This window comes from Schistocerca piceifrons, chromosome 1 (assembly GCF_021461385.2).
Source record: "Schistocerca piceifrons isolate TAMUIC-IGC-003096 chromosome 1, iqSchPice1.1, whole genome shotgun sequence".
Taxonomy (NCBI): domain Eukaryota; kingdom Metazoa; phylum Arthropoda; class Insecta; order Orthoptera; family Acrididae; genus Schistocerca; species Schistocerca piceifrons.
The window spans coordinates 359,592,096-359,604,798 of record NC_060138.1 but is presented as its reverse complement, the minus strand read 5'-3'; the positions used below and the strand labels follow the sequence as shown (position 1 = coordinate 359,604,798).

Below are 12,703 nucleotides of genomic sequence, written 5' to 3'. Positions count from 1 at the left end.
GTGCCTCCTGCCACCGAACTTCACTAATTCCCACTATATCTAACTTTAACCTATCCATTTCCCTTTTTAAATTTTCTAACCTACCTGCCCGATTAAGGGATCTGACATTCCACCCTCCGATCCGTAGAATGCCAGTTTTCTTTCTCCTGATAACGACGTCCTTTTGAGTAGTCCCCGCCCGGAGATCCGAATGGGGGACTATTTTACCTCTGGAATATTTTACCCAAGAGGACGCCATCATCATTTAATCATACAGTAAAGCTGCATGTCCTCGGGAAAATTTACGGCTGTAGTTTCCCCTTGCTTTCAGCCGTTCGCAGTACCAGCACAGCAAGGCCGTTTTGGTTAATGTTACAAGGCCAGATCAGTCAATCATCCAGACTGTTGCCCCTGCAACTACTGAAAAGGCTGCTGCCCCTCTTCAGGAACCACATGTTTGTCTGGCCTCTCAACAGATACCCCTCCGTTGTGGTTGCACCTACGGTACGGCCATCTGTATCGCTGAGGCATGCAAGCCTCCCCACCAACGGCAAAGTCCATGTTTCATGGGAGGGGAGATTATAGGAATAATTATATTGGCTAGAAGAATGTGGGACACGATATGCTGCACCAACAATTCACACTGTCATGTAGCAGTGTGTTGCGCAGGGAAAGACCATTGATACTGCGTGTTTTGGAAATCAGAATATGTACGTTTTGGAAGGTGACAATAAAACACAACAAAGAAGAAAAAGAAAAGGACAGTCACTGAGTAAAGTAATGTTTTAGAGAATAGTAACAATGAAGAACAGCACTGGGCTGGGGCATGGAAGGAAAGCTATTAGGCAAAATCAATCAATGGAAAGTCTAAGGTGGGATGATAACAACATTATGAAAATAACAGATTGCTATTCACCACATTGAGGAGGTGATGAGTTCCAGACAGATGCAGTGAAAAGGCTGACAACACATTTAAGCTTTTGGACAAAAAAGTCATTCAGTTCAGAAATAGAACAACACACACACACACACACACACACACACACACACACACACACACACACACACAAACACAAACAAACAAACACACACTAGAGCAGCATATACAATTTCACTTCAGAAAACTCTCCAACCTGTTCATCTCCTACTTTCAACTTGTACTACCACTACCTGCCACCTCTATAAGTGCTTCCATCAAACCTCCCCTGCAGCCCCTCATAGCTGACAAACCCTGCCTTGCAGACCTGCTACATCTACTATGCTGTCAGAAACTCACTCACAACACCATCCAGAATCCAAACAAACCCAAAACACTACCATCAGCCTTTCCTCCAAAAGCCTCAGTACCACAGAAGAATCAGTCCTTTTTAAGAGCTGTATCTTTTACCCCACTCTTATATTCAATAAATCTGGACTTGTTAAAGAACTTATCTCCTTCTTCCATTCCCTATGATGGAAAAACTTTTTTGCTACTAACCTAACAATCAAACTCAATCCAAAGCCAATGTTGAACTTTGCCTGACACATTTCACTCCTTCACCCAACCCTAATCATCCCCCAGTGCCCCTCAACCATCCCTGTTAACATTCCAGAATTGCTTAACCTCTCAACATGGAAACTAACCTCACATCTGCAGAAAGAATTGCAATCCACCACCTAAAAACTGATCCTGATCTTATAATCATACCTGCCAACAAATGTGGCACCACTGCATTTTTTGAACCTCAGGGATCACTTGGTTGAGGAACTATGTCAGCTGACAGATTTGTCCATCTATAAAACCTGCCACAGTGACCCCATTTTAGAAATCTAGCATGATCTCTAATCCCTCCTCAAATCCTAAGGTCCATCCCAGAATCTCTCCTCTGAGTCTCTCTCTCTCTCTCTCTCTCTCTCTCTCTCTCTCTCTCTCTCCCCCCCCCCCCCCTTTCACCCTCGCCACTCCCTTCATTCCTACCATCTACATGCTTACTAAAGTACATAAACACAAACAACCAGAATGCCCTGTTGTGGCCAGTTACTATGCCTCCACAGAGGATCAACACTTTAGCCTCTTACCTGTAACCTATCCCCCTTCAAAAATGACACCAATAATTTCCTCTAGCAACTCTCCATAGTTCCTGTACCTTTATCACATGGCACTCTGCTCATCACCGTCAATGCAACCTCCCTCTACAATAACATCTCCAATGCCCATGGTCTTGCCACTACTGAACACTTCCTTGCCCAACACCAAACTGACTCCAAATCCACAACTTTCTTCCTATATCTTCACCCACAATTATTTCTACTTTGAAGGCATCGTCTACAAACAAATCCATGGTACAGCACTGGGCATCCACATGACTCGATCCTATACCAACATATTCAGCAGCCATCTGAAAGAATCCTTCCTAATCATGCAGAATCCCAAACTCCTCATCTGGTTCACATTCACTGATGATATCTTAGTGATCTGAACCCAGCATGACAACACCCTATCCACATTCCTCAATACCGCCTCCCCTGTTCACTTCATCTCCATCCAACAAGCCACCTCCACTTCAAGAATGGCCACATCAGTGCCTTTGTCTGCATCAGACCTATCAATCACCAACAATATCTCAGCTTTGAAGGCTGCTACCCAATCCATATCAAGAAGTCTCTTCCATACAGTCTAGCTGCTCATAGTCATTGCACCTGTAATGATGAGCAGTCCCTCTCTTAGTAAGCAAAGGGTCCCATTGAAGCCTTCACAGACCAAAGTTAGCCTCCAATCCTTGTTCAGAAACACATTTCCTATGTACTGTCTCTCCAGTCACCTACCACCTCCCACAGTAACCCACTGTCTGGCCAAGAATGAGCACACCTCTCATGACTAAGTACCATCCAGGACTGGATAAAATGAAACACATTCTCTGCCAGTTTCAGTCACCTCTCATCATGCCCTAACGTGAGGAATATTGTATGAACTATCCTCTCAACCCCACCCACAGCGTTATTTCACCACCCACAAAATCTGCACAAGATCCTTGTCCAACCCCACTACACCCCTACTCCCAACCCATTGCATCACAGTTCATATCCCTGCAGTAGAACCTAGATGCAAGACCTGTCCCATACATCCTTCCACTGTCACCTGCTCCACTCCTGTTGTAGGCTTCTTGTATCCCATCAAAGACAAAGCTATCTCTGAAAGCAGCCATGCAGTCTACAAACTAAGTTGCAACCATTGTGCTGCTTTCCACATTACTATGACAACTAATAAGCTATCTGTCCATGTGAATGGCCCCCAACAAACTGCAGCTAAGAGACAGCTGTGCCACCCAGTTGCTGAACACATTATCCAGCATGCTGCACTTCACTTCGGTGATAACTTCACAGCTTGTGCTATCTGGATCCTTCCTACCAACATCAGCTTTTTTTGAATTGTACAAGTGAAAACTCTCCTTACAACATATCCTTTGTTTCCATAAACCCCAGGGCCTCAATCTTCGTTAGTCCCTGTCCACTGCCTACTGACTCCAGCACTTCACATGCCCTCTATTCCATTAGTGTGCCTACTAACTGCTCTTCTTCTCTATGTCTTTGCTCCTCTTCTCTATGTCTTTACTGCCCCATTGCCTGCTGCCCCCCCCCCCCCCCTCCTCCAAGCACAATTTCTCAATACTGCACTGTGTTGTTGTTGTGGTCTTCAGTCCTGAGACTGGTTTGATGCAGCTCTCCATGCTACTCTATCCTGTGCAAGCTTCTTCATCTCCCAGTACCTACTGCAACCTACATCCTTCCGAATCTGCTTAGTGTATTCATCTCTTGGTCTCCCCCTACGATTTTTACCCTCCATGCTGCCCTCCAATACTAAATTGGTGATCCCTTGATACCTCAGAACATGTCCTACCAACCGATCCCTTCTTCTGGTCAAGTTGTGCCACAAATTTCCCTTCTCCCCAATCCTATTCAATACTTCCTCATTAGTTATGTGATCTACCCATCTAATCTTCAGCATTCTTCTGTAGCACCACATTTCGAAAGCTTCTATTCACTTCTTGTCCAAACTATTTACCATCCATGTTTCACTTCCATACATGGCTACACTCCATACAAATACTTTCAGAAACGACTTCCTGACACTTAAATGTATACTCGATGTTAACAAATTTCTCTTCTTCAGAAACGCTTTCCTTGCCATTGCCAGTCTACATTTTATATCCTCTCTACTTTGACCATCATCAGTTATTTTGCTCCCCAAATAGCAAAACTCCTTTACTACTTTAAGTGTCTCATTTCCTAATCTAATACCCTCAACATCACCCGACTTAATTCGACTACATTCCATTATCCTCGTTTTGCTTTTGTTGATGTTCATCTTATATCCTCCCTTCAAGACACCATCCATTCCGTTCAACTGCTCTTCCAAGTCCGTTGCTGTCTCTGACAGAATTACAATGTCATCGGCGAACCTCAAAGTTTTTACTTCTTCTCCATGAATTTTAATACCTACTCCAAATTTTTCTTTTGTTTCCTTTACTGCTTGCTCAATATACAGATTGAATAACATCGGGGAGAGGCTACAACCCTGTCTCACTCCCTTCCCAACCACTGCTTCCCTTTCATGTCCCTCAACTCTTATAACTGCCATCTGGTTTCTGTACAAATTGTAAATAGCCTTTCGCTCCCTGTATTTTACCCCTGCCACCTTTAGAATTTGGAAGAGAGTATTCCAGTCAACATTGTCAAAAGCTTTCTCTAAGTCTACAAATGCTAGAAACGTAGGTTTGCCTTTCCTTAATCTTCCTTCTAAGATAAGTCGTAAGGTCAGTATTGCCTCACGTGTTCCGGTATTTCTACAGAATCCAAACTGATCTTCCCCGAGGTCAGCTTCTACTAGTTTTTCCATTCGTCTGTAAAGAATTCGTGTTAGTATTTTGCAGCTGTGGCTTATTAAACTGATTGTTCGGTAATTTTCACATCTGTCAACACCTGCTTTCTTTGGGGTTGGAATTATTATATTCTTCTTGAAGTCTGAGGGTATTTCGCCTGTCTCATACATCTTGCTCACCAGATGGTAGAGTTTTGTCAGGACTGGCTCTCCCAAGGCCGTCAGTAGTTCCAATGGAATGTTGTCTACTCCGGGGGCCTTGTGTCGACTCAGGTCTTTCAGTGCTCTGTCAAACTCTTCACGCAGTATTGTATCTCCCATTTCATCTTTATCTACATCCTCTTCCATTTCCATAATATTGTCCTCAAGTACATCGCCCTTGTATAAACCCTCTATATACTCCTTCCACCTTTCTGCTTTCCCCCCTTTACTTAGAACTGGGTTTCCATCTGAGCTCTTGATATTCATACAAGTGGCTCTCTTTTCTCCAAAGGTCTCTTTAATTTTCCTGTAGGCAGTATCTATCTTACCCCTAGTGAGACAAGCCTCTACATCCTTACATTTGTCCTCTAGCCATCCCTGCTTAGCCATTTTGCTCTTCCTGTTGATCTCATTTTTGAGACGTTTGTATTCCTTTTTGCCTGCTTCATTTACTGCATTTTTATATTTTCTGCTTTCATCAATTAAATTCAATATTTCTTCTGTTACCCAAGGATTTCTACTAGCCCTAGTGTTTTTACCTACTTGATCCTCTGCTGCCTTCACTATTTCATCCCTCAAAGCTACCCATTCTTCTTATACTGTATTTCTTTCCCCCATTCCTGTCAATTGCTCCCTTATGCTCTCCCTGAAACTCTGTACAACGTCTGGTTTTTTTCAGTTTATCCAGGTCCCATCTCCTTAAATTCCCACCTTTTTGCAGTTTCTTCAGTTTTTAATCTACAGGTCATAACCAATAGATTGTGGTCAGAGTCCACATCTGCCCTTGGAAATGTCTTACAATTTAAAACCTGGTTCCTAAATCTCTGTCTTACCATTATGTAATCTATCTGATACCTTTTAGTGTCTCCAGGGTTCTTCCATGTATACAACCTTCTATCATGATTCTTAAATCAAGTGTTAGCTATGATTAAGTTGTACTCTGTGCAAAATTCTACCAGGCGGCTTCCTCTTTCATTTCTTAGCCCCAATCCATATTATCCTACTATGTTTCCTTCTGTCCCTTTTCCTACACTCGAATTCCAGTCACCCATGACTATTAAATTTTCGTCTCCCTTCACTATCTGAATAATTTCTTTTATTTCATCATACATTTCTTCAATTTCTTCGTCATCTGCAGAGCTAGTTGGCATATAAACTTGTACTACTGTAGTAGGTGTGGGCTTCGTATCTATCTTGGCCACAATAATGCGTTCACTATGCTGTTTGTAGTAGCTAACCCGCACTCCTATTTTTTTATTCATTATTAAACCTACTCCTGCATTACCCTATTTGATTTTGTATTTATAACCCTACAATCACCTGACCAAAAGTCTTGTGCTTCCTGCCACTGAACTTCACTAATTCCCACTATATCTAACTTTAACCTATCCATTTCCCTTTTTAAATTTTCTAACCTACCTGCCCGATTAAGGGATCTGACATTCCACGCTCCGATCCGTAGAACGCCAGTTTTCTTTCTCCTGATAACGACATCCTCTTGAGTCGTCCCCGCCCGGAGATCCGAATGGGGGACTATTTTACCTCCGGAATATTTTACCCAAGAGGACGCCATCATCATTTAATCATACAGTAAAGCTGCATGTCCTCGGGAAAATTTATGGCTGTAGTTTCCCCTTGCTTTCAGCCGTTCGCAGTACCAGCACAGCAAGGCCGTTTTGGTTATTGTTACAAGGCCAGATCAGTCAATCATCCAGACTGTTGCCCTTGCAACTACTGAAAAGGCTGCTGCCCCTCTTCAGGAACCACACGTTTGTCTGGCCTCTCAACAGATACCCCTCCATTGTGGTTGCACCTACGGTACGGCTATCTGTATCGCTGAGGCACACAAGCCTCCCCACCAACGGCAAGGTCCATGGTTCATGGGGGGGAGCATGTGATGTACATACATATGAGCATGTGAAGTACATAGATATTAGGCATTAGTTTTAAGGAGAAGACCAGAGCGCTACAGTTAACAGAAGTTAATAACTACCTTCACACCACTTAATATTTAAGGCAGTGATTGACAGTAAGAACAATGTTGTAGGTAATGACAGAAGTGGGGGTAGCATCAGTATCAGACAAGTAGATCATGATCAAATAAAGTAAAATCATCACTTTACTGATTCTGTAAATACCACAACAACTCTTCAGAGACTTTATCACCATTTTATTTTTTTATTAATTCGATAGCAAACAAGGCATACCCATTGACATAGCATATAACAACCAGAGTTACTTACCTGAGCCTGTTTATTAGGCTCAAGCCTCAGTAAACATCCAACTTGCTGCGTCCGCGTGTGGACGATGCCCGCACACACAAAGTTATCAGGATTGGGGTCTATTCCATCGAGTAACTGCATTCCAAAACCCACCAACTTGTCCGAACAGCTGTCAGATCCATTGGTGCAGAGGCTTTAAAAATTTTTTGGGACCTCTGTTGGTTACCACCAACTGCACTAGCTCTGTCTTTTCCCCACAGCACAACATCTTCCCCTATTACTACGCAGCTATCCCTCCCGCCCCAGCCAATGGCTCCTTACCCCCACCACCCACCCCAACTGGACTCATGTCAGATGCACTCGGAATTAATCCTAAGCAGTTGAAGACAGTGATCATGTGAGTGTCATTCATGCTTTTGTGAATGTGTATATGTTTTCTGTTTCTGAAGAATGAGTGAAAGCTTGAATGTCTAGCAGTCTTTTCATTGTGCCTGTCTGCAACTCAACGCCTTCTCTACATAGTCAGCAGTGATCCATCTTCTTCTTTTTCTTGTGATTGTGTCCAACATCAGTATTGGGTCAGCATGGTTATTAATGGATTTGGCATGATTCTTACTATTATCACCCTGCTACCACCCAGGACAGAATCAATGCATAACAACTTTCAGTTGTTGTGTTTTTCACATGAAAGTAGGTGAAAGTTTTATAAATGTTTATGAAGTTGTGTAACTGAGGAGGGACTTGGGGAAACTGCCCAGTATTCACCTAGTGAGATGTGGGAAACCACCTAAAAACCACATCCAGGCTGCCCGGCACACCGACCTCTGTTGTTAATCTGATGGGTAGATTTAATCTGGAGTAAGCACACCTCTTCATCCGAGTAGCAGCAGTTTAGCACACACAGCTACCTGGGCTGGTGAGTCTCAATCTATCCTTTTCGTAATTTTGTTGCTATTCCATCCTGGACTTTCCATTGTTTGTTAAGGTCTTAAGTTACATGCATTTATATAAATCCTTCATGAACCTTCCATTAACTATCATCTTAGTCTTCTTGCCACTTAGAATTCAGCAAACATCTTCTTCAGTCCACCTACCATGTCCCACATATTTCTGTCAAATTTTCATTGTACGATTAATTACATCTGCTATTTGTTTGCTCACCTGTCTCTCACAGTAATTCCAAACAAGCATCTCCCAACTGCTGGCTCAGCAACTCTCACTTTGTTACATTAAATATCCATGCCAATTAATGAGCGAGGTGGCACAGTGGTTAACACAGAGGACTTGCATTTGGGAGGATGATGGTTCAAACTGGATTGAGGTTTTCTACGATTTCCCTAAATGGCTTCAGGCAAATGGCAGAATAGTGCCTTTGAAAGGGCACAGCCAACTTTCTTCCCCATCTGTCCTTAATCCGATGGGACCAATGACCTAGCTGTTTGGTCCCCTCTCCCAAATCAGCCAACCAACCATGCCTGACTGTCACAAGTCATACACAGCATACACTCTGATTGAGAACACTCCGTTTCAGACATATTCAAAGCTATATTTGAAAATCCTGTTTACCTTACTACTAGACCATTTTCACTGTTCTGTTGCTTTTTCTATTCATCCATTGTTTTCTTCATTTGGCCTAAACACCGTATAAAATCTCATACGCTGGCTCTGTGACTTCATGTATATTATTTTATTCTGAATATGTTGTTTACAAATAATTTTCATCTTATTGAGTTTGATGTTCAAATCTGATACCAGATATGCTTTATTAAATTCTTACATTAAATGCTGAAGTTTTATTCCAGTTTAAGCAAACAGTGCAATTTCGTCAACAAAACAAAATTGGTATAGATATGTTCAAGTAGCAGTGATTTTTTTCTGTTTTCCTAGTTTTAAGGACCTGAATGCATCCTCTAGGATTACTGGGAACAGTTTTCACATAATGGTATCTCCTTGTATAACTCCTCTTTCAATTCTAAATGCAGTCTGACTAACCTTTTTATACAAGTATTTTTGGTAGAATGTGATAATATTTGTAAAAATCTTAAAATATCATTTATATCTAAAGACAAAGATGATGATACTTACTAAACAAAAGCGCTGGCAGGTCGATACATGTGCGGATGGATATGTGCGTGTGTGCGACTGTATACCTGTCCTTTTTTCCCCCTAAGGTAAGTCTTTCCGCTCCCGGGATTGGAATGACTCCTTACCCTCTCCCTTAAAACCCACATCCTTTCGTCTTTCCCTCTCCTTCCCTCTTTCCTGATGAAGCAACCATTGGTTGTGAAAGCTAGAATTTTGTGTGTGTGTTTGTGTTTGTTTGTGTGTCTATCGACCTGCCAGCGCTTTTGTTTGGTAAGTCTCATCATCTCCGTCTTTAGATATATTTTTCCCACGTGGAATGTTTCCATCTATTATATTCATATCATTAAAATATCATTTTATTTACATAATTGTATATGATATATTGAATATAGTGCAAATATATGGAATGACACAAGAGTAATGGTCACTATTCAGAGATATGACAGGAACAATCATTCAAAGCAAAAAAAATCTAGTAATCATAGACTCTATAATGCATACCTTAAGAGCTATGAATACTTCTTCATCTTCAATTGTGTGAAACAAATCTCTTCTACTGTGAGCTCTTTGCTTTCCAAATTTTGGGAGGAGGTAGTATGGACCAAAACAATAAAAAATGTTGAGTAAATGTGGGCTCTAAAGTGTGTACCTTAAGAGCTATAGGCAATTGTTCATCTTCGCTACTCTAAAACACATCTCTTCCATTGAGCAAGTGCTCTGAAAGTATATATTTTAGAGCCCATGGTTTTTTTTCCCTTGTTTTGGTCCATACTAGCTCCTCTGTAAATACGGAAAGAATAGAGCTTGCAGTAGAAGAGACTTTTTTACAGTGTCAGAGACAAACAAGTGCTCAAATGTTTAAATGAAGTTTTTGCTTCAACTCAGTGTTCCTGTCATATCCCTAAATACTGACCATTCCTCCTGGGGCACTGTATATAGCTTGTGCACATATATTAGAGGTGTGACTTTACTCCTCATATGAAGATCTGGTACACTATTGGGACATAAAAATGGAACTATTTTGAAGAGGAAACATATTTGAGAAATTTAGGATACCTTGTAATCCTGTATAAGTTGCAGAAACGTGTCTATGTCAAATTGTGTCATGATTATCATGGCAACACCTTCATCAAAGCATCCAATCATTATGTGAAGACCAAAAGCATGAAAGAATGGCAGATAAGCAACCATTTCTTTTCCATATTCTTCATCTGGATTAAAATCAGGATGTCTGTTTAGAATGAAATCAATACCCTTCATTAAAAAAAATAGCACTCCTAAATTTCAACTAACATTAGGCATAATCTTAAGTTACATATATTACATAATAGACACTGCAAAATCATGAAACAATCTATTTAAGAATACCTTAAAATAACAATTTTTTACAGTATATGTGTATTAAAGTATACAGAATTAATTATTTCTAAATCAAATAATTATTTTTCATCTATTATGCAGTTATGTCTGCTTTTAGATTTGGCATTAAAAATAAGCAACTTAAATACTAAGATGGTATCTGAAGGATTTGACCTCCCTTGTTGTAAGAAGAGTATTGATTAAGAAGAAGGCAGATTGGTAGAAAATTTGTTTATTTGGTGTAAAACTCTGGAAAATGAATGTATTGTCATGATATAATTCTTTTCAGTTTCATGCCTATTGTACTTGTGACACTGAGGTATCATCAGTTTCTTTGTTGTTTTGTCATTTTTCGCATATTCATTCCCTCTGTGGTATTTTGATAAAACTAAATTAAAAAAATAAAAATTTGTTCCATTATTTTATATTCCTATTCTTCTCCTTACTTGGTTGTTCTCTTTTCATATTTGATTTTAATAATCTTCTTTGAGATTTTATGCTCCTGTATTTTTTATGTGTGAAGGGATCACTCTTTCTTCATCATTCATAACATCTAATGAGGTAATTTGAGATTTTCACAAATTTCATGCAAACTCAACTCAAATGTCTTCCATTTAACCTAATGTTCAGATTTCGACTATTCAAAATATTATAGGTAAGATAAATATTATTGCACCTGCTATGATGCAGCACACTCTTAATTACACAGAAAATATGAATACACTATCACCATTTGATAGCTTCCAATTTCAGTTCACATCAAGTTATCTTAAATTACATAACACACCTAGAAAAGAATCCAGACAGTGCATGGTCAAGCAAATATATCAATAATCAATAGACCAGCAATAAAAAAATGTAATCTAGTTGAAATAAAGTAAACAACCAGGTCATGAAGTATGGTGAGGTGTAGGCTTCACCACATGATTCAAAGTGTCTTGCAGCTGCCCGGCAGCTGGACTTTATTTCCTGCTTGACGTCAGCAGCCAGGCCCATGTGATGGTCAGTTAATACACCTTACCAGCTGCTGTTGGTGTCATTGACACAAGATATTGCAAGGTATTAAGCTCATAGTTAGATGATATAAATAGACGTTGATAAGCCAAAACATTGTGACCACTGGCTGCCGCAACATTTGATGCCACCTGGTGGCACTGCAGGCACATAACATGGTAACTAAAGTAGGCAAGCAGAGCAGACATTGATGAGGAATCGCCCTAACGAAGATGAGGACTGCAAATGGACCACTATGCACTAAATGGTGGAGATGTCCATGACTCTTCACAGAATGTTGGGTTCAGAGGCTAGTCTGCTCTATAAATTAGGATAGATGGTGATTTGTGGCACCTCTCCCAAAAGAGCAAAATCCTGGTGCATGCACAAGTGTTTCAGAGCACATAGTTTATTTTACATTGTTGAACATGGATCTGTGCAGCATACCACCTCTACGTGTTCACATGTTGACCCAACAACATCATCAATTATGATTGCAGTGGCCATAGGACCATTGGGATTTGAATGTTTATCAATGGAAATGTGTCGACTCTTCCAGTGAATCATGTTTTCTCTACACTAGATTGATGGTCGTCTTCACAAATGGTATAGTTCAAGTGAATAGCAGCTTGAAATGTGCAGTGTGCCATGGTGCAGGCTATTGGGAGCAATATTATGCTATGGGAGACATTCTCCTATGCTTGCATGGGAGCTGTGGTAGTAACTGAAGACATGCTGACAGCTATGAGCCACCTGCATCCCTTCATGCTTGATATCTACCCTCATGGCGATGTCATACTTCAGCAGTATAATTGTCCATGTCTTGGAGCCAGAATGATGCTACAATGGTTTGAGGAGCATTATAGTGAACTCGATGATGTAGTGACCAAATTTGCCTGATGTAAATCCTATGGATCCCTAACTGGGTTGCTATATGGTGTCATCACTGTGAACACAAACCAGGGGCCTGTTATTTATGCGAATTACATGACCTGTGTGTAGACAT

The 12,703-nt window shown here is 40.7% G+C and overlaps 1 protein-coding gene across 1 annotated transcript in view; it reads right to left on the bottom strand.

Moving 5' to 3' along the window:
• LOC124709288 (4-coumarate--CoA ligase 1-like) overlaps positions 1–12,703 on the bottom strand; it is a 149,485-nt gene that overhangs the window by 28,654 nt on the left and 108,128 nt on the right. Inside the window, exon 5 of the mRNA XM_047240828.1 lies at positions 10,402–10,576. Within this exon, the coding sequence (XP_047096784.1) occupies positions 10,402–10,576 (175 nt within the window). The remainder of the gene's footprint in view (positions 1–10,401; positions 10,577–12,703) is intronic.